The following is a 25293-nucleotide window of genomic DNA, read 5'->3' as shown; positions in this document are numbered from 1 at the left end:
TCTCTCTTGTCTGTCTGTCTCTCTCTATCCCTCTCTGTCTCTCTTTCTCCCCTGTCTCTTTCTCCCTCTCTGTCTCTCTCTCCCCCCCCCCCCTCCAGTCTGTGGTCTCTCTTGGGTTGATATGTTTCACCTCCTCTCTCTCCCCTGTCTCTTTCTCCCTCTCTGTCTCTCTCCCCCTGTCTCTTTCTCTCCTCTCTCTCTCTCTCTCCCCCCCCTCCAGTCTGTGGTCTCTCTTGGGTTGATATGTTTCACCTCCTCTCTCTCTCTCTCTCTCTCTCTCTCTCTCTCTCTCTCTCTCCTCTCTCTCTCTCTCTCTCTCCCCCCTCCCCCCTCCCCCTCCAGTCTGTGGTCTCTCTTGGGTTGATATGTTTCACCTCCCCTCTCTCTCTCTCTCTCTCTCTCTCTCTCTCTCTCTCTCTCTCTCTCTCTCTCTCTCTCTCTCTCTCTCTCTCTCTCTCTCTCTCTCTCTCTCTCTCTCTCTCTCTCTCTCTCTCTCTCTCTCTCTCTCTCTCTCTCTCTCTCTCTCTCTCTTCTCTCTCTCTCTCTCTATCCCCCTCCCCCTCCAGTCTGTGGTCTCTCTTGGGTTGATATGTTTCACCTCCTCTCCCTCTCTCCCCCCCCCCTCCCCCTCCAGTCTGTGGTCTCTCCTGGGTTGATATGTTTCACCTCCTCTCCTCTCTCCCCCCCCCCCTCCCCCCTCCCCCCTCCAGTCTGTGGTCTCTCCTGGGTTGATATGCTTCTCCTCCTCTCTCTCTCCCTCCCCCCCCTCCCCCCTCCAGTCTGTGGTCTCTCCTGGTTGATATGCTTCTCCTCCTCTCTCTCTCCCTCCCCCCCTCCCCCTCCAGTCTGTGGTCTCTCCTGGGTTGATATGCTTCTCCTCCTCTCTCTCCGTCTCACTCCTTGCTCCTTGTTTCTCCTCCTCTTTGCAGCCGAAGACCTCCCGGTGCTCCTCCCCACCGGCCCACCATTATCCGCCCTGCCGAGCCTTCCCTGCTAGACTAGACCCCCCTGGCCAGCCCCACCTCTGGGGTGTGTGTGTGTGTGTGCTCGTGTGTGTGTGTGTGTGTCATGTGTGTGCGTACGCGCATGCACGCTAAGGGCCAGGAGGGGGGGCCAGAGGGGAGGGGCTGACTGATATCTGTGCTGTGCATAATGATATGCATTATCCAGCCTTTTACTACCAACCATATATAGTCGACTCAACCGACGTTAACCCTTTTCACTACCACACTACAGAGGGTTAACCCTTTACTATCCCACTACAGACTGTTAACCGTCTGTAGGGTGATGGTAAAGGGTTAACCGTCTGTAGTGTGGCAGTGAAAGGGCGTAACCCTTTGTCGTGTGTGTGTGGCAGTGAAAGGGTTAACCTTCTGTATTGTCGCAGTGAAAGGGTTAACCCTTTGGTAGTGCGGTGGTGAAAGGGTTAATAAGCTGCTAACGCCCTCTCTAGTCTCCCGCCCCCGGCTGTGGTTTTCACGGCCACACGGCGCCAAACGGCAAAGACACCTTTAAACCACTTGAAGATTCTGAAACACGGACAGATTGGACATTGTAAGATGAGAGATCCAGCTGGTTCTGAGGGATCCTCTCTCACGGCGGCGGCGGCGACGGCGTGCGAGGCGTCAGGGTGTGCGAGGCGTCTCCGCGTCAGTCGGGGCTGCGTCACACGGCTCACTCACCATGTATTCAGCAAAATACCTTATTTTTATTGTAATCACTGAATTATTGTTTATTTTCCCGCTTTGTCACAAGGTGCCCAGCAGCAGCTTATAAAAAAAAAGTAAAAATGCCTATAAACCGTCGAAGGGTGGCTTTCCTCGTCCCTCCCTCCCTCCACCCCCTTGAAGCCCGACCCTTGACCTCTGTGTAATATACGGGCTCATCCTATTGTTGATGTTTTATTGGTTTTCTGTTTTCTAACTGATTTCATACTGAAAAAAGGAACAATAGGTTATTGTTGTCGGTGGTGTTGTTGATCGCCCCCCCCCCCCCCCCCGTGTTATTTTATTTGAGTGACTCTGACCCTTTTATTGACAAATGTAGCTTTAAAAAAAATCATGAAAAAAAAAAGAGAGAAAAGAAAATGAATTTCTAATCACAGCGAAATAGAGACAAGAAAGCTGCAGGCTGAGAGAGAGAGAGAGAGAGAGAATATCCTGCCACGTCGAGAAGATGTCAGTTCAGATTGACCACCTTTTATCTAAGCACTTCTAACCGTCGAGCCTTATAGCGAGAGCCCCTCGCTGCGTCGAGGTACGACTACATTACTACAAGACTATGCACATTAAACCCAGAGGGAGGAGGGAGGGAGAGAGAGAGAGAGAAAGAAGAGAAGCACTTCTCTGCACTAATTCTCCTCGTAGGAGACCGTGAAGCCCTTTTTCAGTTCCGGTTCAGCTCACGGCGACGCCTTTAAGCCGTCCGGCGGACCTTTTCTCTCCACGCGCGCCTTTCGGGGGTTCTTCTCTACGGGGGAAGGAGCGGTCGTACGTTTCCTCTCCGAGAGCCAATCGTGGGTCGGTGGGTTGGAAAAACGAGGACGAGGAGGTTGACCTCTGTATTTACCGGCTCTTCCGTCTGGTGTCTGGTGTCCGTTGACGAGGAAATCGTCGGGTCCATGTTCCTAAAAAAGAAAAAGAAAGAAAACGATTCTGTTTGGAAGCTGAAACCTTTTGGAGCCAAAAACAGGCGGCTAAAGTTGATCGGTTTAAAAGCAAAAACTTTAGCTAAAGCCTTTAGGTTTTTGGCGCGTAGCGATGTTGGAGGCTACTGGACCAGGAAGAGCCGGCATTTCCGCTCTGGTTTGCTGATATCCAGGGTGGTTTCCCAGGCGACGGGCGGTAGGCGTCAGACAGACAGACAGACAGACAGACAGACGGACGGAACCGGCTCACTCCTTCCTCTGACTCGTCGATCGGGGACGCTTCTCGTGTGGTCGCTATGAATTCTGCTGCCATCTATAGGAAAATCACTGTATATATATCCTATTATTAGCTCGTGTCTATGGGGGAGAACACGTCGTTTTGTCTCATTTCAGCCCCACGGCCAATGGTTTGAAAAAAAAAGAAAAGAGAGAAAAAGAAAAGAAAGAAAAAAAGATGCTATTGATAATAATCAAAAGCCAAACATTTTAAATGTAAACGTTCTCATCGTACTAATGGAAACACTAACAAAGATGTCATACGGAGTATAGCCTGGGATGTAGGGGAGAGATCTCGGTCATCTTTTTATTTATAACCTGGGCATTTTGTCATTACTTGTTTTGATTGCAATTGTGTCACCCCCCCCCCCCCCCCACTCCGGAACAGGAGACAGGGTTTCTTGGGGCCGTATTTCAGGGTATTCCACTATCTAAACCGTATGCATAATGGGAGGGTAAACCGTGTTGACCCCACAGCTGTGATTGTTTGCTCATCATGAATATCTTTTGATTGCTCTGTGAGGGTATTTTATCTATATTGATTTATTTTTTTCCCCTTTCTTCCTCGAACTTCGGGGGGGGGGGGGAGGCGGGGCTGAGGCGAATGGTTTAATCATGGACTACTTTGATGTTTTTTTTTTTTTTCTTTGATTAGATGAGTACCGGTAACGGTGGCGAACAGGGTGGCGGAGCTCTTCTTCTTCTGTGGTGTTGATATGAAAGCACATCCTGTCTGGAGAGGCGCTCTGTGCTCCGCGCCGCTGACTGTGTGTCAAACCCAGGTCCAAGTGGTGACACTACACTACAGCCTCTCCAAACAGGAATGTGCCCCCCTCCCTCTCCCCCCTCCCCCCCCCCCCCCCCCCCCCCCCCCTCGCATTTCACATCAGATCTGGCTACGGTGACAGTGCCAGAGGAGGGAATGGTTCAATTCTCAGAAATAAGATAAGATCTCCCAGATACATCTTTCACAGACTATCTCTCTCTCGGGGGGGAAAAATCACCTCGGGAGAAGTCGTGTCCTGTGATGTAATCACCCTACGTTTCGATTGGCCGCCGTTGTGTCGAAAGAAACTCCCTCCTCCTCCTCATCTGTCACTCTGGCCCCCCCCCCCCCCCCCCCCCCTCACAGCCTACACTGTTGATGCCCAGTTTAGGCTATGGTGAGTCTCTCTCTGCCTTCCTGCCCTTACCCCCCTCTCCCTGGATGTGGTGAATGGGGTGGGAATCCCAACCTGCATACATCCCCTCTTTTTTCCTTTTTGTTTTGCAAATCCTTGTCAAGTGCCTCTGTAGCAATTATTGGATTTGAGTAAACAAACGTGAAGTGGTTTGAGAAGGAGAGTTGATAATAAAGAGGATGTGTTTAATAAAGGGATCGTCTCTGGTGGTTGGTGTTTCTTCGAGTCCTGTGTTCTTCCTCTACTCCCTCCTCCTCTCTCCCTCCTTCCTCCCTCCTCCCTCCCTCCCTCCCTCCCTCCCTCCTCTCTCCGTAGATGTAGCCTTTACTTAAAGGGATAGATCAGGGGGGGTTTTTGACGTTAAAGTTGTATGAAATACTTGCCAGTGGTGTAGTGGATGCAAAGCTATTACAGGGTGTCTGCTAGGTATTCAAAATCCTTAAAAAGTATCACATTCAGATCAATTTAAGACCTTAAAATGTATTTAAAAGGGCGGGGGGGGGGGGGGGGGCAGCCCTTTTAGATGAAATACTATTAAATATATGATTTTTTTTTTTTAATTCAAGTCAAAGTCATTGTTTGATTTGGGCTACCGTGAGCTTGTGCGTCTGGCGAGAGCTTGTATGGAGCACATACGAATTTAAATTACTCTACACACATACCGTGCCAGTTCAGGTTACTGTGTGTGTGTGTTTTTTTTTTGCTAGTATGGTTGTAAATTGGTATTATTACATTTAGCTCTTAAGTGGTATTAAAAAGGTCTTAACCCTTTCACTATCACACTACAGGTGGATAACCTGCAGGTAAGAGGGTTCCCTGCTTCTAACAACCATCGTCCCCATTTCACGGGTAACGCGGCCTGTCGGCTGTTTCAAAGCGCTGGAGGTGGTTTTGTTTTGGGGAACCGGCTTTGCCTGCATGCTGAGGTGTGGACTCTGACCACAGGACTGTACTGTAAGCTAATAGCTTTGCTTCAATTACACTACTGGCAAGTATTTCATACAACGTAATGTCCAGAAATCTGGACTACCCCCCTTTAGGGGCTGGGCAATATATTAATACTATCGTCTCATCAGTGTGATGGTGTTTTTTTTTATTAAACTTTTTACACAATTTAGTAAATGATTAAAGTCGAGACTTATCACCAAAACTTTAATACTGAAATATTTGAGGATGTCTGTTGAAAATTTGTTTTTTTTGTGTGTTAATTATCAAAATGGATGGTTATCATCTTTGACCGCATGGTAATGTTTTCCACCCGAAAACAGCCACGTCTGTAGCAGCATTCAATTAGTGTCCCGTATTCCACTATGATAACCGTCCACTTTGATTTGTTTTACATGCGATTTTCCATACCCAAGCAGACGTATAAAAAAAGATATATGTATTTATTATTTCATATTGCCCAGTCCTGCTTTTACCGCTCGTCCTCTCGCTCTCTCTCTCTCCTACCCATCTCAGCTCTCCTGTAGAGATAGCCGCTGACCACAGGCTGGATATATGTTCCCATGGCAACGCTGCCAGCCGGCTGCTATTGCTGCAGAGATAGAGTTATTACGGGGGGCGTAATTGACTGAAAGAGCCGTCTCTCCATTCTTTACCCCCCCCCCCGTGCGTTTTCAGTGAACACGAGGCGCTTTCAGAGAAAACGCCAAATACCGTACATACATGACACTGCTGCTCCTATAGCACACAGGTAGGAGAGGTCACATGACACTGCTCCTCCTATAGCACACAGGTAGGAGGTCACACGGCACTGCTCCTCCTATAGCACACAGGTAGGAGAGGTCACATGACACTGCTCCTCCTATAGCACACAGGTAGGAGGTCACACGGCACTGCTCCTCCTATAGCACACAGGTAGGAGAGGTCACATGACACTGCTCCTCCTATAGCACACAGGTAGGAGAGGTCACATGACACTGCTCCTCCTATAGCACACAGGTAGGAGGTCACACGGCACTGCTCCTCCTATAGCACACAGGTAGGAGAGGTCACATGACACTGCTCCTCCTATAGCACACAGGTAGGAGAGGTCACATGACACTGCTCCTCCTATAGCACACAGGTAGGAGGTCACACGGCACTGCTCCTCCTATAGCACACAGGTAGGAGAGGTCACATGACACTGCTCCTCCTATAGCACACAGGTAGGAGGTCACATGACACTGCTCCTATAGCACACAGGTAGGAGAGGTCACATGACACTGCTCCTATAGCACACAGGTAGGAGGTCACATGACACTGCTCCTCCTATAGCACACAGGTAGGAGGTCACATGACACTGCTCCTCCTATAGCACACAGGTAGGAGAGGTCACATGACACTGCTCCTCCTATAGCACACAGGTAGGAGAGGTCACATGACACTGCTCCGGTGGCTTTATGTAGGTGCTGGTGAGAAAGCAGAGGGTCGTCGCCACGATGCAAAATGACTCCTGGGTAATCTAATTACCGTAATTCCTCTAATAGTAACCCCCGGCTTGTATTTGTTTCAACTGTAGCGGATACCAGGCTTGTATTAGGAGGAGGCATGTATAAGAGAGAGAGGCCTATATTTCAAATTTTCAAACATCATAATGAATAAATCAACATTTTGTGTCAGTTTTGAACCCAGTCAAATGTACTGGGTTCATTTATTGAAACCAAGTACTGTATGAAATAGTAAACAGTGCAATTACAGGTGGTCACTGGTCATTTCAACGTTTTCAAAGTGAAATCAAGTAACTTTACCTCAGCAGCTCAGTATGCAGCTCAGTATATTAGTAACCCGGCTTGTATTAGGAGGCCGGCTTATAATTGCTTAGCTCAAGAGCGCACCCGGCCATTAATAGAGACCCGGTTTGTAATTGAATACCGGTCACTATTAGAGGAATTACGGTATATTATACTTGAGTCGAGCGACATTACAGAAAGGGCCTATTTGGGTATTTTGAAACGTGTGTGTGTAGAAGAACGAGGGGTCTACTACTCTCTGCATCCATTCATGTGTTGTTTTTTTTTCTTTCTGCAATGCAATTGAAGTCTGATCGTACTCCACCCACCCTGCCCGTGACGGGCGCTTGGTTGACTGCTGTCCCGCCTGTGACCTCTAGTCGAGGGCTGTCGGTCTCCCACAGCCTTAAAAAAAAAAAAAAGGTCATCTCTTTGATGCGACTCCCTCTTTATAAAGCTTCTCGAGCGGCTGAAACTGACCCCTAACCTTTTCAATGACCTGGGATCCCGCGGTCCCCCGACGACGGCGGCTCTCTCCCACAGGACGACCAGAGAAAGTGATTAACGTTGGTCTTGTCGTTACGATTGTTCCTGAACAGGCGCCCTGCTCCTCGTCGGAACCTGTGGTGACCTTTGACCGGTGGGTTACCCAGACCATGTCCTGGACCGCAGGAGAACCACTCTCACCTCTGCCCGTCCCGGATCGCAGGAGAACCACTCTCGCCTCTGCCCCGTCCCGGATCGCAGGAGAACCACTCTCGCCTCTGCCCGTCCTCAGCGTCCTGGATTGCAGAAGAACCATCGACACCTCTGCCTGTAGGCATAACGCTTGTAAGAGTAGGACTGCTGATCTGGAGTCAGTAGTCGGGTCACATGACCGTAGAAGTTCACTAGGTAAAAGGGTCTCAAATCAGCACGGCTATTCTAAGATACTTTATATATATATATATATACTGTATGATCCATTTCACTCCTATCTCACTCCAAAGCATACGCACCACAATGCGTTTTCCAGGCCCAGATTGAATAGCCATTATCATGTAAAGAGGCATGTCAAATTTGAAAGGGTCACACTCGCTTCACTGGGTTCATAAAAAGTCGACTTGACGTTCACAGATGAGAATGGCAGTGGTGTAAAGTAACAAAGTAGTTTTACTCGAGTACTGTTGTACACAATCTTGTGGTACTTTACTTTGAGTATTTTAATTCGAGAGAACTTACCTTCTTTACTCTACTACATTTCAAAGGAAATAATGTACTTTTTTTTATACATTCATCTGAACCCATCAGTTACTTTGAAGAAATGTGAAGTCTGCCAACTTCAAGAGGGCATAATGGGAGCAGTATAACTGGACCACCACATACCACTTTAACATGACGCTGCTGGCGGGACAAAACCTCATAACTCCAAAAACCCAACTTTTCAGCAGATGAAAAAAACGAACACAGATTTGAGGGCGAATAGAGTTAGGAGGTTTAGACAGATGAACGGTTTAATGCTTTCCCATTGTTTAAACTTTGTAAAACCCACACACATATGGAGGATGATCTACGGAGTTGATTTATATAAAAAAGTTTTGTCCCGCCAGCAGCGATGACCTTTAATCAGAGCAGCATAACTGGACCACATTAACACAACCTTTAAAGGTCAATGGTTCCAGGACTGAATGCTCCCAAGCACTACTTTTGATACTTAAAGATGCTTTAAGTGGTATTTATGATAAATAGCTCTACATTCTGACAGTCATCACTGATATATAGTGTCTTGTCAGTAACATGGGTCTCCACTCTGCAGTAAACACAAAATACATTTTCTGGTATCCCTTCCCACTTTATCCAATCAGGAGAGAATACCCTAGATATTTTCACTTCAAGAAATCTTGCCAAGTCAGATTTGCTTACTTGCACTCGTAGATACATTTACTTGTTTCAAGGACACAACTTGTTAAAACTATTTTTTATTTCTTATTTTTATCAGACCATTGCACTGTGGAGTTCTCTCTCCTGATTGGGTAAAGTGGGAACGGGATACCAGGAAATGTATTTTGTGTTTACTGCAGAGTGGAGGGACTGGGGAGACCCATCTTACTGACCAGACAATCTACATCAGATGTAGAGCTTTTATTTTAACAAACAAAAAAAATACCACCTACAGCACCCTTTTAAGTACAAGTAAAATGCTCCACTTATACTTAACCCTTTCACTACCACACTACTGACGGTTAAAGGGTTAAGTATAATTTTGAATGCAGGCCTTTTACTTTTGCCAGAGTACTATTTCATCTGGGTATTTCTACTTTTACTTTGGTAACTTCGGAGGGACTGTGTGCTTCTCCCACTACAGGATAAACTAAACCTCGGACTTGAACAGCGTGTGGGAGGCTGTGTGTCACAACGAGATGTTTTCTCCTATTCCATCCGATCTCCCATCACTCTCGCAAAATACTATTTTTATACAACCGTAATTTGAGATGATGGCTCTATTTTCTCACGGTAAATGTGCCAAAAGAAAATATAAAAAACCATTACTACGACTCAGCGTGGTAAATTGCCGGATGATTGTTTATTGACGCAGCACGCCACAAGGCTCGTCTCTGGCTGTACGACGCAGAAATAGCCGTCATCCGAGTGCCCGGGTTACCAGCTGAATGCCTTTTCATAATATTCCACAACGAATATTAAAGCAGAGCGATTGTTCTGTTTACCTGAACTACACAAGTCGGATGGTGACGACTATTCTCAGTGGTTTACGAGGCAACGTAAATTTGTAGAAAGTTAATGTACTATATTAGGGTAAAAGAAGGATATAAGCGATGCTAAGCATTGCACTTGTATAAGCAAGATTGTAAATAGCGCTTTAGTAGTATTTAGTTCATAGATCACTTATGCCTTATCTCCATGAGCTATGTTCAGCCTGGCTGGGGCTAGCCATGGTATGGTTGGTTTTGCGTTTCTTGTCAACACTCTGGTTGCTAGGCAACCTTTCAAAATTCACAACAACTGTGCTACACAAGCTGAACCATGATGATACAACCAGGCCTGGCCAGGTTGTGAAATGTGGTTGTCTCTCAGCCAGATTCAAAATACAATGGAGACGCTCACTTTGCGCCAGACAGGCCACAGCACGGCTAAACCCTGGCTAGTGGAGACAAGGCCACAGCACGGTTAAACCCTGGCTAGTGGAGACAAGGCCACAGCACGGCTAAACCCTGGCTAGTGGAGACAAGGCCACAGCACGGCTAAACCCTGGCTAGTGGAGACGAGGCCACAGCACGGTTAAACCCTGGCTAGTGGAGACGAGGCCACAGCACGGTTAAACCCTGGCTAGTGGAGACCAGGCCACAGCACAGCTAAACCTTAGCTAGTGGAGACCAGGCCACAGCACGGCTAAACCCTGGCTAGTGGAGACAAGGCCACAGCACGGCTAAACCCTGGCTAGTGGAGACAAGGCCACAGCACGGCTAAACCCTGGCTAGTGGAGACAAGGCCACAGCAGGGCTAAACCCTGGCTAGTGGAGACGAGGCCACAGCACGGCTAAACCCTGGCTAGTGGAGACGAGGCCACAGCACGGCTAAACCTTGGCTAGTGGAGACAAGGCCACAGCAAGGCTAAACCCTGGCTAGTGGAGATGAGGCCACAGCACAGCTAAACCCTGGCTAGTGGAGACAAGGCCACAGCAGGGCTAAACCCTGGCTAGTGGAGACGAGGCCACAGCACGGCTAAACCCTGGCTAGTGGAGACAAGGCCACAGCAAGGCTAAACTTTGGCTAGTGGAGATGAGGCACTACTACTGTATGTCCTCATGTCATGCCATATAGGTACTGTATGCTACAAGTGTATTTATACCATAGCAACTCAAGTGCAATTGTTTAAAAAGAAAGAAGGCATAAAACTTAATGTTACCATTATGAATCTTATACTAGCGGTAACAGCCATTTTAGCCAACAAAACCCTGCCTTTTATGTTATGGTTCCCCTCTCTACCTCCTAGCTGGATAAATTGATCTGGGATTTTGTTTTTATGATTGCGGTCTTTTTGGTACAGTAATGATTGTATTTTTGTGATTTGTTTTTAATTGGTGTGTGTTAAACGGCTTGTGATTAACTAAAAAAAAAAAAAAAAACGTGTTTGATATGCAGTCTGGAGAAGGGGTTCTCATCTTTATTTGGTTTCATTTGGACTCGTCTGTCAAGCGTACTGTACTAAATGTTAACATGTAATATTAGAAATTCAATAAAAACATTCTCGTGATCAAGGATCAAGAAATGAGGGTGGGTTTTGAGATGGGTCAATTACATTATAAATGGATATCGGTGTCGAAAATGTATTTTTTTTTATCATGAGTGTTCTTGTAAATAAATACTGTTTCTCAATAAACCATAATTTAAATATCAATGAATAAATAAAAAACATTGTCTTATTACAAAACTTGGGCCTTACTGTTGTCTGGCAGTGGTGTAAAAAGTACCCAGAAATTATACTTAAGTGTATGGTTACCGTCTCAAGTCTATTCTTCTGATAGCAGGTGTTTAATCAAAGATCCCCACTTTCTAGTCTTGCACAAGGACCAATCAGCATGGGTATATGGGCGGGTTAATTTTCCATTGATGGGGATTTGATTGGCCTGTTTTTAAATAAAGCGCGGCCGCAGGATTCATAACATTAACGTTAGTCCGGCCAGAGAAACAAATATACTAATTAAAATGGTTGGACCTGGGAGATTTGTACTTTGTAGGTCTGCATTTTAAATGTAAGGAGTAAAAGGTATTTTTTTTTTTTCTGAAATGTAATTGAGTAAAAGTACAAGTATACAAACCTAATAATACTAGAGTAAAGTACAAATCCCCAAAAACAGTACTTAAGTATTATAACAAAGTATAATTACTCAAGTACTTTACACCCCTGTTGTCGGGTAATCTGAGCTGTGAGATTGTTCTTGACTGATAAAAGGACGCTGTAAAGCTCAAATCTAGAATCTTGCAGACAGTCATTCACACAGTTATCGTCTGTCACTCCTCCCAGGCAGCGTGTCAAAGTGTCCTTGAGCAAGACACTTATCCCCTAATTGCTCCCGGTGAAACGGTTGCCTCCGCCATCGGTCTGTGAATTGGTGAGTGAATGGGTAAAATGTGAGGAACAAAATTGTAAAGCGCCTCGGATAAAAGCGAGATATAAATGCAACCGTTTATTTAGACGTTCACACTGCAAGCCTTAGTGCTCAACACAGATCTGATCTTTTTTGTTTGGCTGTTCACATCATTTAAAAAGACATTTGGCCAATATCAGAATCCAGTGTGAACCGGTCACACTCCTGAACAGACCCGCGTGCACAAATTAACAAAACATTGTGACAAATGTCAATCATTCTAGAGAGTGATGTAAAAGTAGCATGAAAGTCGCGTGACAAAGATCAGACCTGTATCTGATTCAGGACCATACATTATGAAAGTGGCCCAAATCAGGCGGCCGGGTAGCGCAGCGGCTGTCAGCGGTCCCTCCGGTTTGGGCGGTCGCCATACTGACACAATTGGCGGTGTCAGCGGGTGGTATTCTGGTCGTTGTAAACAGCGACTCCTACAGGTTGGTCAGGGCGCCTGCACAGCGAGGGAGGGAGATGGCGAGGGTAGTGTGACCTCCCACACGTTACACTTCCCCAGTGAGAGTCCTTGCTGTCAGGTGAAAAGATGCTGCTGGCAGTCTCCTATGTATCGGAGGAAGCATCTGATAGACTTCAGGGCTCCCTAGACATGCGCGCAACGACCAGGAAGGGGAGGGGGGGAATTGGCATAACGACTAAATTGGGATGGGAGAAAAACACCGAAAAATAGGAGGAGAAAAAGTGGATAAAAAAATAAAGAAAGTGGCCCAAATCAGAATTGAAAAGATCAGATTCCATGTGATTTGTGCCATTCACACTGTTATGAAAGATGCCTGTGGTGTGAACGTAGCCATTTACATTTAGTCATTTAGCTGACGTTTCTATCCAAAGCGACTTACCGATTGTGAACAACTAGTCACCAGGAAGGGTACAACTCTGGCAGCTAAGGGTCAGTGGCGTTGTTGGTCAAATAGTAACGAGCGAGTGTTACACTCTTGAGTGCATAGTAGTATAGACATAATTAGCATGATAGGTAGTAGTATAAGAATAGTAGCATAGTATTAGGGTACATAATAGTAAAGGACAGTAAGAAGGTTATTTAATTTTTGATTTATTTATATTTTATTTCAGATATTGTTTGAAGAGGTGTGCTTTTAGTCAATGGCAGAAAATTCTGCAGATTTCAGCTGTCTTTACTGTGGAGTTCGTTCCATCATCATGTAGCGAGGACAGAGAATAGCCTGTTCACTTTGATGACCCTCCAGGAGCTCGGATAGGAGTATCCAGAAGATACAGAGCGGAGGGGTCTTGATGGGGTGTAGTTAGAAGATGCAGAGCGTAGAAGTCATGATGGTGTGTAGTTAGAAGATGCAGAGCGTAGGGGTCTTGATGGGGTGTAGTTAGAAGATGCAGAGCGTAGGGGTCTTGATGGGGTGTAATTAGAAGATGCAGAGCGTAGGGGTCTTGATGGGGTGTAGTTAGAAGATGCAGAGCGTAGGGGTCTTGAGGGGGTGTAGTTAGAAGATGCAGAGCATAGGGGTCTTGAGGGGGTGTAGTTAGAAGATGCAGAGTATAGGGGTCTTGAGGGGGTGTAGTTAGAAGATGCAGAGTGTAGGGGTCTTGAGGGGGTGTAGTTAGAAGATGCAGAGCGTAGGGGTCTTGAGGGTGTGTAGTTAGAAGATGCAGAGCGTAGGGGTCTTGATCGCCTAGAAGATGCAGAGCGTAGGGGTCTTAAGGGTGTGTAGTTAGAAGATGCAGAGCGTAGGGGTCTTGATGGCCTAGAAGATACAGAGCGTAGGGGTCTTGAGGGGGTGTAGTTAGAAGATGCAGAGCGTAGGGGTCTTGAGGGGGTGTAGTTAGAAGATGCAGAGCGGAGGGGTCTTGAGGGGGTGTAGTTAGAAGATGCAGAGCGGAGGGGTCTTGAGGGGGTGTAGTTAGAAGATGCAGAATGTAGGGGTCTTGAGGGGGTGTAGTTAGAAGATGCAGAGCGGAGGGGTCTTGAGGGGGTGTAGTTAGAAGATGCAGAGCGTAGGGGTCTTGAGGGGGTGTAGTTAGAAGATGCAGAGTATGGGGGTCTTGAGGGGGTGTAGTTAGAAGATGCAGAGCGTAGGCGTCTTGAGGGGGTGTAGTTAGAAGATGCAGAGCGTAGGGGTCTTGAGGGTGTGTAGTTAGAAAATGCAGAGCGTAGGGGTCTTGAGGGTGTGTAGTTAGAAGATGCAGAGCGTAGGGGTCTTGAGGGGGTGTAGTTAGAAGATGCAGAGTGTAGGGGTCTTGAGGGGGTGTAGTTAGAAGATGCAGAGCGTAGGGGTCTTGAGGGTGTGTAGTTAGAAACCATTGACCGGAGGTAGGAGGGAGCCGTTCCCTTCGCTGCACGGTATGCCAGGTCAAGGACCTTGAAGCGGATTTTGTGTCATATAGCCTCTTGTGAAAATGAACATGAGCCGTGACAATTTTACTATTCAAAATAGAAACAGAGTTTTCCAAAATCGTTAAAAGTTGTATATACTAACATACTTGGTTATTACGGTTTCATTTCAATATATAATTTAAAATAAATTTTTCATCTTTTTTACAATCACAAAATAAGTACATGCAATTGTTTCACAGTCTCCATAAAGCACAGGTTACTGTGCTACACATTAACCCTTTCACTACTGCCATACTACAGAAGGTTAACCCTTTCACCACCACTCCAAAGGGTTAACCCTTTCACCACCACACTCCAAAGGGTTAACTCTTTCACTACCACACTACAGAAGGTTAACCCTTTCACTACCACACTACAAAGGGTCAACGCTTTCACTACCACACTACAGAAGGTTAACCCTTTCACTACCACACTACAAAGGGTTAACGCTTTCACTACCACACTACAAAGGGTTAACGCTTTCACTACCACACTACAGAAGGTTAACCCTTTCACTACCACACTACAAAGGGTTAACCCTTTAACCGTCTGTAGTGTGGTAGTGAAAGGGTTAACCTTCTGTAGTGTGGTAGTGAAAGGGTTCAAATGATTGTGGCTAAATGTTGAGGGAAGGAACACGAGAGGAAATCCTTGTGGATCTGGAAGCGGGGGGGGGGGGGGGGGGGGGGGGCACAAGGACGGGGGCTGGAGCTCCGCCCGTCCCGCTCGGCTACGTGCTGCAGACCCGCTTCTTGTCGCTGAAGAGCCGCCGCAGCGTGTAGATCTGGGTGACGGCGACGGTCAGCATGACCAGCAGGTTGAGGCTGGACCAGAAGGACACCCTCCACAGGTTGTCCTCCAGGAGGTAGCGGTCGCGAGCCTCGAAGGCCCTCAGCAGGGCCTGGGCTTGGCGGCTCTTCTCCAGGCGACGGTACACAGAGTCCATGGTCGCCTTGCGGAGAGGAGGAGAGGTGGGAGAGGGTGACGGTGGGAGAGATCAGAGGCAGCGGTGTTAGACATTTAGGTTGTGGCTGTTTTGATTGTTTCTTCGTGTTTTGGTTGTTTTCTTTTTAGACCTCTTATCAGGCTCCACAACCGTGGGTATAGACTGCTGCCAGCAGCTGGAGAACGACTAGGAATGTCTGACCACTAAGTGTGTCTGACTCTGACTCTTAACCTATACAGTCTAGCTTACAAATAGTGTACCATGCCTTAGGGAAAGCGAGTATCTTATTGAAATGTTTTTATTATTATGTTTATATTTTTTATGTATTGATCTTTTACTGAAATGTTATTTTACTGTACTTTGCCTATTGCCGTACTTTTATTACTGTTGTCTTATTAATGTGATGCTTTATTTTTAGTACCCGGAGCTGCTAACTGGCTAACGTTATGAGAGCTAACGTTGCTACCTACTGTACCCTGAGCTGCTGGCTAACTGATGTTATGAGAGCCAACGCTGCTACGTACTGTACAAGTGCATTGGTTTAGTGCACTTCCTACTTCCGGTTGCTGCTAAACAAGTACAAGTGCATTGGTTTAGTGCACGTTATGAGAGCAATTTACGTTATTATTATTATTATTATTATTATTATTATTATTATTATTATTATTATTATTATTATTATTATTATTATTATTATTATTATTATTATTATTATATTATTATTATTATTATTATTATTATTATTATAATTTTTTTTAAACATTGATCTTACCTGATCACTGTGAATTTATTGCTTTTATCGTTATATATGCCTATGTTTGTGTACAGCACTTTGAGCTACATGACATGTATGAAAGGTGCTTTATAAATACTTACTTACTTACTTACTTACTTACTTACTTACTTACTTACTTACTTACTTACTTACTTACTTACTTACTTACTTACTTACTTACTTACTTACTTACTTACTTACTTACTTACTTACTTACTTACTTACTTACTTACTTACTTACTTACTTACTTAACCACCAAAACCTGCACGGACTACAACGTATGATGTACTGTATATCGTGCCAGTGTGTACTGCACCTTGTGTATACTGTTTACTCTTACTCGTAGTATATATTCAGATTCAAATGTTTTATTGCAACGTATAATATAGGGCATACAGACCCTCATCTGCATCTTTGTTTATACTGTTTATTTTTCTCATATTTTCATATTCAGAGTCAATTATATTGTTTACACAGTTTCTTTTTGCCTCGTATTTTTGTATTCAGATCAAATGTTATTGCTTATATTTATGTTTTTCTACTAGTGCCCTGCCCATACCTGTACCTACCCCCCCCCCCCCCCCCCCCCCCCCCCCCCCCCCCCATGCTGCTATGACGCCCCAAATTTCCCCCAATCAGAATCAGAAAGGTCTTTATTGCCAAGTAGTTTTCACATGCAAGGTCGTTTTCAGTGCGACATTAACGGACAGATAAAATGGAATATAAACTACATTAAAATAGAAGCACAATAGAATAGAATAGAATTATAAAGTAAAAATTAAAAAAATAGGCCAGGGTTGTATACAACTGTGCAAGATGTCTTCAAGTCCAGGGGATCAATAAAGGAATATGGTATGTTATTAGGGATGCTCGATATTGGCTTTTTTACCGATACCGATATTGTCCAACTCTTAATTTCCGATACCGATATCAACCAATATCAACCGATACCGATATATGCAGGGTCCCCCCCCCCCCAAAACGGAATAATTTCAGGTAATTAACATTACATATCTCTTGTTGTGGAATTAACACAACATTATGCATACTTTTGACAATAAATGTGTTCTTACTTGCTTGCCTGGGTAAATAAAGGTTATAGAAATGTAAAAAAATATAAAATTTGAAAACCGATACCGATATTTTCCGATATCACATTTTAATGCCAATATCGGCCGATAATATCGGACATCCCTATATGTTATCTCTCTCACCCTGATGTCGTCCAGTTGGTACTCCACCGAGCTCTCCGCCGCGGCCACGTCTGCCCACGCCTCGTCCCCGTCGTCGTCTCCGCCCGGCCCGTCCAGGATCACCTCGAAGAACACCATCTTCTCCGACAGCTTGCTGAAGCTGTTGTCAAAACACAGACGGTAGTCTCCGTCTTCTGTGGGATCCACCCTGAGGCGAGGATCAAAGAGGGAGGAACAAAAAACATGGTATGACCTGCATACAAACTAGGGATGCACCGATCCGATATTGGTATCGGTATCGGCCGCCGATATCAGTAAAATAGCTGGATCGGGTATCTGTAAAAAAATATATATATCGGATTTAAAAAAAATAAAAAAATTGAATAAGAAATAAAATAAGAAATAACTATTCAGTACATTTATACCTATGTGTTAATTTGTTACATTTAGTTTCACTAAGTTAGGAAAGCTATGTTTTAAGTCAAGCCTGATGTTGCCTTGCACAAAAGAATGATCCCAGTCTCTTCCACGCAGTGACAGTGAGGCATACAGTTTATTAATTGAATGAATGAAGTTTATTTTCTGTCTTTGTTTACAACAAATCAAAAACACACTTGTGATCCTTTACAATTCTTAAAAACAAAATATATTTTAATATAAAAATGAAAAATTATCGGTATTGGCCGATACCCAAACCCAGATATCGGTATCGGTATCGGGACTGAAAAAGTCGGATCGGTGCATCCCTAGTACAAACGGGCTATTCTCGGTCCTCGCTCCACAATGGTGGAACGGACTTCTCCACCACAGTGCCGAAACCTGACCAATGTTTCCGTTGTCAACTAAAAACACACCTCTTCAATCAATACAAAAAAAAAAAAAAAAACTAACCTGCATACTAGTCTTTTACTATTATGCACTTTGCTACTAAGTAATCTACCATGCTTATATTACAACCTACTATGCTAACATGTCTATGTCTAATAATACTACTATGCACTCAAGACTAGCACTCAAGTTCGACACTGTTTGACAAACAATCTTACTAACCCTTAGCAGCCAGAGTTGTACCCTTCCTGCTGACCTGTTGTACAGAGCTTGTAAGTCGCTTTGGATAGAAGCGTCAGCTAAATTACTCCATGTAATGTACATGATGTGGAACCGGTCTAACTCACTGAAGTTTGGGGGTCTAGCCCTTGAACTATTCACACCCCACTTCTCTATACACACACACACACACACACACACACACACACACACACACACACACACACACCTACGCACACGTATCCCAATTACCCTTACACCCACCTACCTATACCTGGCCAACACACCTACACACTCTTGAGCGCAGGACAAACTTCAGAGAGACTTGGTCCGAAGCAGAACACTCAATCACACAGATATAGGACAACGTCTATTAAAGTCCTAGACGTTTTGACGTGTGTCAGAGTAAAAAAAATTAAATACATACCTGCAGTCACTCACAGTCTTCTTGGCCTGCTACGTATATCGATTTCCTGCCTCTCTACCTCTCTCCCCTCTCCCCCCCTCTCTCTCTTTCTTTCTTTCTTTCTTTCTTTCTTTGTATCCATCATACAGGAACCTCCAGGGGGTTGAATGGAGCAGTCAGCCAGTGGACATTCCTGAAACGCTACCCCCATCTAGTGTCTCTATCCCCTGGGTTATTAGTTTGTTCTATTTGTTGTATGACTGTATAATATTAATACTACAACTCTGTACATACATCTGATTAGCACTATTACTCAGTAGTACTAACTTATATATTTTATACCCACTTTAATCACCTGTACATTGTATATTACTATCGCTCTTTACTGTTACATTTGCACTCTGGTTGGATGCCAAACCTCTTTTGGTTGTACTGTACTTGTGCTCTATGATGACAATATGTTTTAATCAAATCTAATATATACAGTAGGCATGGTGTTTAGATTGATTGATTTATTCTATTCTATTTTATTTTGTGGGATTACTTACTTGTATCCAATTTTACTATTTGTTCCTCACATTAATCCATTCACTCAGACATCCACACACTGACGGCAGAGATGTGTGTGAATGCAAGATGCCGACCTGCTCATCGGGAGCAGTTAGGGGTTACAGTAAGTAAGTGTCTCGCTCCAGGACACTTCGACACGCTGCCCGGGAGGAGTGGAAATAGAACCGGGGACCTTCTGATTACCAGACGACTGCTCTACCTCCTGAGCCACTATTGCCCCCCTGTATATATAATAAGTATATTATATTATTATACTTAAAGCTGCACTATGCAGTTTCGGTTGGAGGGGCTTTACATTTGCAGCGCCTGAACAAGACATGTTCACCTACTGTAATTCTTACAATTACTCAATCTTCTGTCATCATGAATCAAAACAGAATATGATTTTGAACACTGTGAACTGTGAAGTGAAAGCCTTGGATGTATTTTTACAATCAAAATAGCAGGTCCTGAGTTTAAACATTTTTTTATAATAATTTTGGGCTTTTCTGTATTTTTCACCCACCCCAATTTAGTCGTTATGCCAATTCCCTTCCTGGCGGTTTGCACGCATTGCCCCACTGTCGGCCTGGGGAGGGTGTAGAACTACCACGTGCCTCCTCCGATACATGTGGAGTCGCCAGACGCTTCTTTTCACCTGACAGCCAGGAGTTTCACTGGGGGAACAGAACGTGTGCGGAGGTTCGCGCTATTTCCCCCAGATCCCCTCGCTGCTGAACAGGCGCCCCGACCGACCAGTAGGAGTCACAGTTTACAACGTCCAGGACACACACCCCACATGTTAGTAGGGACGACTGACCAAGCCGGAGGTACCGCTGACAGCTGGATTCGATCCCAGAGTCTCTGCGGTGGTAGTCGAGTGCTTAGTCCACTGCACTACCCAACCACACCCTCATTTTAAACAACAGTGAAACAGTCATTCCTCAGGTGGCTGTTTAGCCTCAACCGCTGCCCAGGAATTTTACTCTGAGGACAGTTTGTTTGTTCAGTCGTGAAATTTTTACCTTAGAAATGCTTCACTTCTCTGACTCACTATTAGAAAAGACTGAACTATTTGGAATGTCTGACCACTAAGTGTGTCTGACTCTTAACCACCAAAACCTGCACGGACTACAACGTACAGTATGACGTATATCGTGCCAGTTAGGGTACCTTTTGTATACTGCAATCGTGTGTATACTGTTTACTTTTACTCTTACTCATAGTATACTGTACATTCAGATAAAAATTCTGTATTGTCTATATTTATTAATATAACCGATAGGGCAGGGCTATTCAACTAAATTGTTCAGGGGGCCACATTGTCAGAAACCCAAGGGGCCAGGGGCCGGACTGCCACGGCGCCTCCCCGTGCTATGAATATATGTACACTTGACACAACACGCAACCACATTTTCACAACTTTTATTTAACTACATTGCAAAAGTAGTATACTTTTCAAAAAAAGTGCTTCATTTATGTGCCACATCTGCAACATCTCCTGCAAAAAGTGCTTCATTTATGACTGTGCAACAACTGCAACATCTCCTCTTCAACATTTCAATATAAAAATAAAATAAAAAAGAAACAAGTGCATGATGTGCATCTGAACATTCTAACATCAACACTTGAACAAAAAAACACATTTATAGTGCAGCTGAGCTTATGAAAAAGTGCTTCATGTCTGTGCAACAACAGCAAATCACAGCATCTTATTAGCACTTATTGTCCACTCTTAACTCTCAAACATCAGGGGGGTGGGGGGCAGACAGGCCTAGCCTACATACACACATCTAATGAGAGCGATTGCACTTCTTTGACTGGGCAATGGCAGAGAAAGAGGGTTCATAGGAAGTGAGGGCTACCCGCAAACAGTGATGCAAATGCTCATTTGTCAAGGAGGCACGGTTGCTTGTTTTAATGGCATTCATGTGAGAGAAACTGGATTCACAGGTGTATGTTGAGCCAAACATTGTTAGCACAGATATTGCCAGCGTTTTTATTTTGGGGAATGTCTTGACATGAATACACTTTATCCAAAATGTTGTGGTGGATTCATTCTCAAGTGCCTGCTTCAGAGCAGATGATGCTTGCATGTCAATTATTTCAAGTTGCAGGAGACCTTCATCAATGTGAAGTGATGCAAGGAACTCTTGTCCTTTTGTGGAAATAGCAGCTACATTGGCAAATGGGTTGCTCACAAAATGCATAAATTCTCTGGACATGTCAAATTCATCAAATCGACTTGCAAAGTTTCCCTAAATTTATCAATGAAATCTGTCATTAATTGAGTGACTTTTGGCTCAATTGTGCGTGTTAACGTTGACATGAAAAGAAAAAAGTAAAATTTTTTTTTTTTTTTATCATGTAATCTTTGGCGGGCCGGTCAGAATCATCCCGCGGGCCGCCAGTTGAATAGCCCTGCGATAGGGCATACAGACTCTCATCTGCACCTTTGTTTACATTGTTAAATTCTCATATTTTTATATTCAGGCTTAATTATATTGTTTACACTGTTTATTTTATCTCTTATTTTTATATCCAGATCACATTTTATTGTCTATATTTATTTATGTCTTTCAACTATTACCCTGCCCATACCTGTACCTCCCCTCCCCCATGCTGCTATGATGCCTGAATTTCCCCAAGGGGATCAATTAAGCAATATCTTATCTCTCCCAAAACTGCATAATGCAGCTTTAAAGTAGTTGTACCGGTTTCTGCGTTGAACTTGACATAGTTCAGGTGGGTCATTGACACGTATAGGCAAAGCAGACAATGTGCAAACATGGCTTCTAATGGATAATATAGCAGCATACTACATTATTAATTTGACTGATAACTCGTCTGTTTGCCTGCACCTTTTAAATGTTGAATACTTAACAGATGTTAACCTTATCTCAATTACAAGCAATCTAGACTGCATAATATATGGTTCATATTTACCATTAACCTTTTGTGATAAAATGTGACGATTTTTTTTTAAATCCAATATAATCAAGACATGAATGGAATAAATCATGTGTATCTTGAAAAAATATGAACGAAACAAGGTGGATGCAGACAGTGAAGGTTCACAGTGAAACTTGTAGTTTCATATTTACCACATTTACTATATGTTCACCTACAAATAAATCTCCACACTTTCTTCCCCAACACCACATATGTACAGTAATATACTGTGTGTGTGTGTGTGGGGGCGGGGGGGGGGGGGGGCACGGTCAGCACTCAATGAAAATGTCTTTGTTTACATGTTCTTCACAGAAAAGAACATGTAAACAGTCAGCGCCTTGCATGGCTGCCTTCGCCGTCAGTGTGTGTGTGTGTGTGTGCGTGTGTGTGACTAATTTGTGAACGCGAGTCATAGAGTGGTCAGAAGCCTTGAAAAAGCGTTATATAAATGCAGTCCATTTACCATAAAAAAAAAACAGGACAGTGGGTGTTTGCATCGGGGGAACTCACGTGTGGATACCATCAGACCTCCTGAAGTCTGACACAAGCAGCTGTCCACTGGGAGAGACGAGGGCGAAGCCCACATCCAGGCCTGACCCTGCTATCACCTGATAATAGACACACAAATCAAATCAAATCTATTTGTAAGGCCCGGCCGACAACACACGTTAATGTCCCCATGGGCCGGCCACAAGTCAAGAAGAAACATCACAATAAATCAAGAACAAAACAAAAACACCAAGTCGAATTTTTTTTTAATAAATGAATGCAACACTCCCAGACGTACCCCACCCACGCGAAGGTAAGGAAAAACTCACTAAAACCTAGCAATAGGAAAAAATGCACCACAGGCAATGTGGAGGAGAGAGACTTTAGAAGGCCTGTTCAAGGGGGGATCTCCCTTCTTAGATGTCGGTGATGATAGTAGTGTAGTGTTGCAATAAAACAACACTGGTACCATACAGTAACACATCCAGGCCTTGATTGATTGATTGAACATTTTATTAACAGATTTCAGGATGGGTACAATACAGTACAGCTCAATACACACGCCTGACCCTGCCATCACCTGATAACACACACATGATGCTCCGCATCAGTTGATTTGACCTGCTGCCAGGGGTGCAGACAGTGCTGGGCAAACGCGGTCAAACGGCGTTTGGCCTTCGTCACTGAGGCCGAAGTGCGCGCATCCTATTATTATGCAAAGTCTAGGTGATAAAATGACTCGTCGCGCCACTTATCACCTAGACTTTGCATAATAATAGGATACCGACAACCAAATACAAGCCCTGTAGGTGTGGTGGGGGGTTGCTTGATCTCCCGACTTCACTGGAAGGATGAGACAAGGTGTATCATCTGTTTTGTGCGCAACAGAGGGAACATGTATGCGCGTGCACGCGCGCGCGTGTGCGGGAGCGCGCTTGCGTGGGCGTTTGGCCTTCGCCCATATTACGATTTACGACTGCACCCCTGCCTGCTGCTGCAGTAGTTTCCTCACATAACCACCAGTACATTTTGATTCTAGAGACGCAGCTCACAACACAGAGGGTTTATCGGGTTGTACGGGTTGGATGCAACTCCGATTTCCATATTCAAATGTATATATATTATATATACACGGTATATACAGCATTATTGTACATGCTATCATACAGATTTATATGCAGGTGTATATGTAGGTATATAGAATAATTATAAGCAAGTAAATTCAGACAGATATGGATATATTATATATATATGCTGTAAAAATATAATATATGTGTATGTATGTATACAGCATTACAGCCAGCTTCAGACCACCATTACTGTGGTCTCAATGTTCAGTCAACAAAGGCAGAGAATGAGCCCCTGGCACTGTCAGAGCACTGGTCAAGACCCCTCACGCCTTCCCTACAGGCATTCAGCAACAATCAGCTCTCCAACTCTCAAGTGGACGCCCCGATAACCTCCAGCTGGACTCCCATCTGACCGCACAGAGCCCAGGGAGGTGTGTCACGCAGCAGGGCAGTGTGACATGATGACTGACATCACGCCACACAAGCATGTGTCAGCCAGAGGGTACCGGTGTACAGTTTATGCATGAGAACTAGGGTAGGCCTGTTACTACAGCGATGAAAACGTCATAGACGTGATGGTTGACTTAAGCTTCATGAAAGGAACCGAATAAGGAAGTACTATGGTGTGTGTTATCTGTACGGTCAGATTAAAGTCCACTCCTTCATGTTCGGTGGCTGTTTGTTCAATAATTGTCTGTATAACCTTAGGTTATTACAGTGTGTGTGTGTGTGTGTGTGCACGCTCTTGTACTACTATCCGTATGAGGACCACATGTAGAGAAACTATATAATGTACAGATATACAGTAAAGATATGTTACAGTGAGGACATTTTGGCCAGCCTCACTTTCATATATCGGCCATGTTAGGTTTAAGGTTCAGAGTTAGGGGTTAAGTTATATTATTATGTATTATATTATATAAGTTTAGGGCAAGCGTTAAATGTTAGTTGAGGGTTAAGGTTAGGGTAAGGGGTTAGGAAATGTAGTCGATATAATTTAGTTATAGTCTTCACAAGTATAGAAATACAAGATTGCTGTAGTATGTGTATGTATATATATTTAGAGAGAGAGAGAGAGAGAGAGAGAGAGAGAGAGAGAGAGAGAGAGAGAGAGAGAGAGAGAGAGAGAGAGAGAGAGAGAGAGAGAGAGAGAGAGAGAGGGGGGGGCAGACACAGACAGACAGGCAGGCATATTTACCTGGAATTCTATTTCCATGGTCAAATTCCTCACAGTGGTTTGGAAAAAACATTCTGTCCTGCCAGCAGGTACTATAAATGTGAATTCAGTATCTCTTCTCTGTCCCAAGCCCAAAGTCAAGTCCACAGACAACAACGCAACAAGGCATGCCAGCCAATAGAGTTTCGCAGAGACACCTAGCACTATCGAATTGTAATGCATTGTTGAAACGGAAACGTTCAACTCAAGCCTAAAGCGACTCTGTGTCTCCTCTGCTTGAGTTATTAAATCGCTTTAATAAGCTAATATTCTCTCACATCTCCGCAGCTGGAGAAGCGACACTTGCTCTCTTGATCAAAGTTGA

At 44.4% G+C, this 25293-nt stretch overlaps 1 protein-coding gene across 1 annotated transcript; it reads right to left on the bottom strand.

Moving 5' to 3' along the window:
- Positions 1-15054: 15054 nt before the first annotated feature.
- On the bottom strand, positions 15055-25293 carry tmed1a (transmembrane p24 trafficking protein 1a; the record flags this gene model as incomplete). The annotated part of the gene is made up of 4 exons (XM_084328533.1): positions 24951-25293; positions 22704-22801; positions 17261-17447; positions 15055-15276 (listed from the first exon to the last, which is right to left on the bottom strand). Exons 1-4 carry the CDS (start codon positions 25149-25151, stop codon positions 15055-15057), a joined length of 708 nt encoding a protein of 235 aa, XP_084184659.1. The 5' UTR covers positions 25152-25293.

This window comes from Notolepis coatsorum (assembly GCF_963971535.1).
Source record: "Notolepis coatsorum genome assembly, chromosome: 14".
Lineage (NCBI taxonomy): Eukaryota > Metazoa > Chordata > Actinopteri > Aulopiformes > Paralepididae > Notolepis > Notolepis coatsorum.
This window is presented reverse-complemented; position numbering and strand designations above follow the sequence as displayed.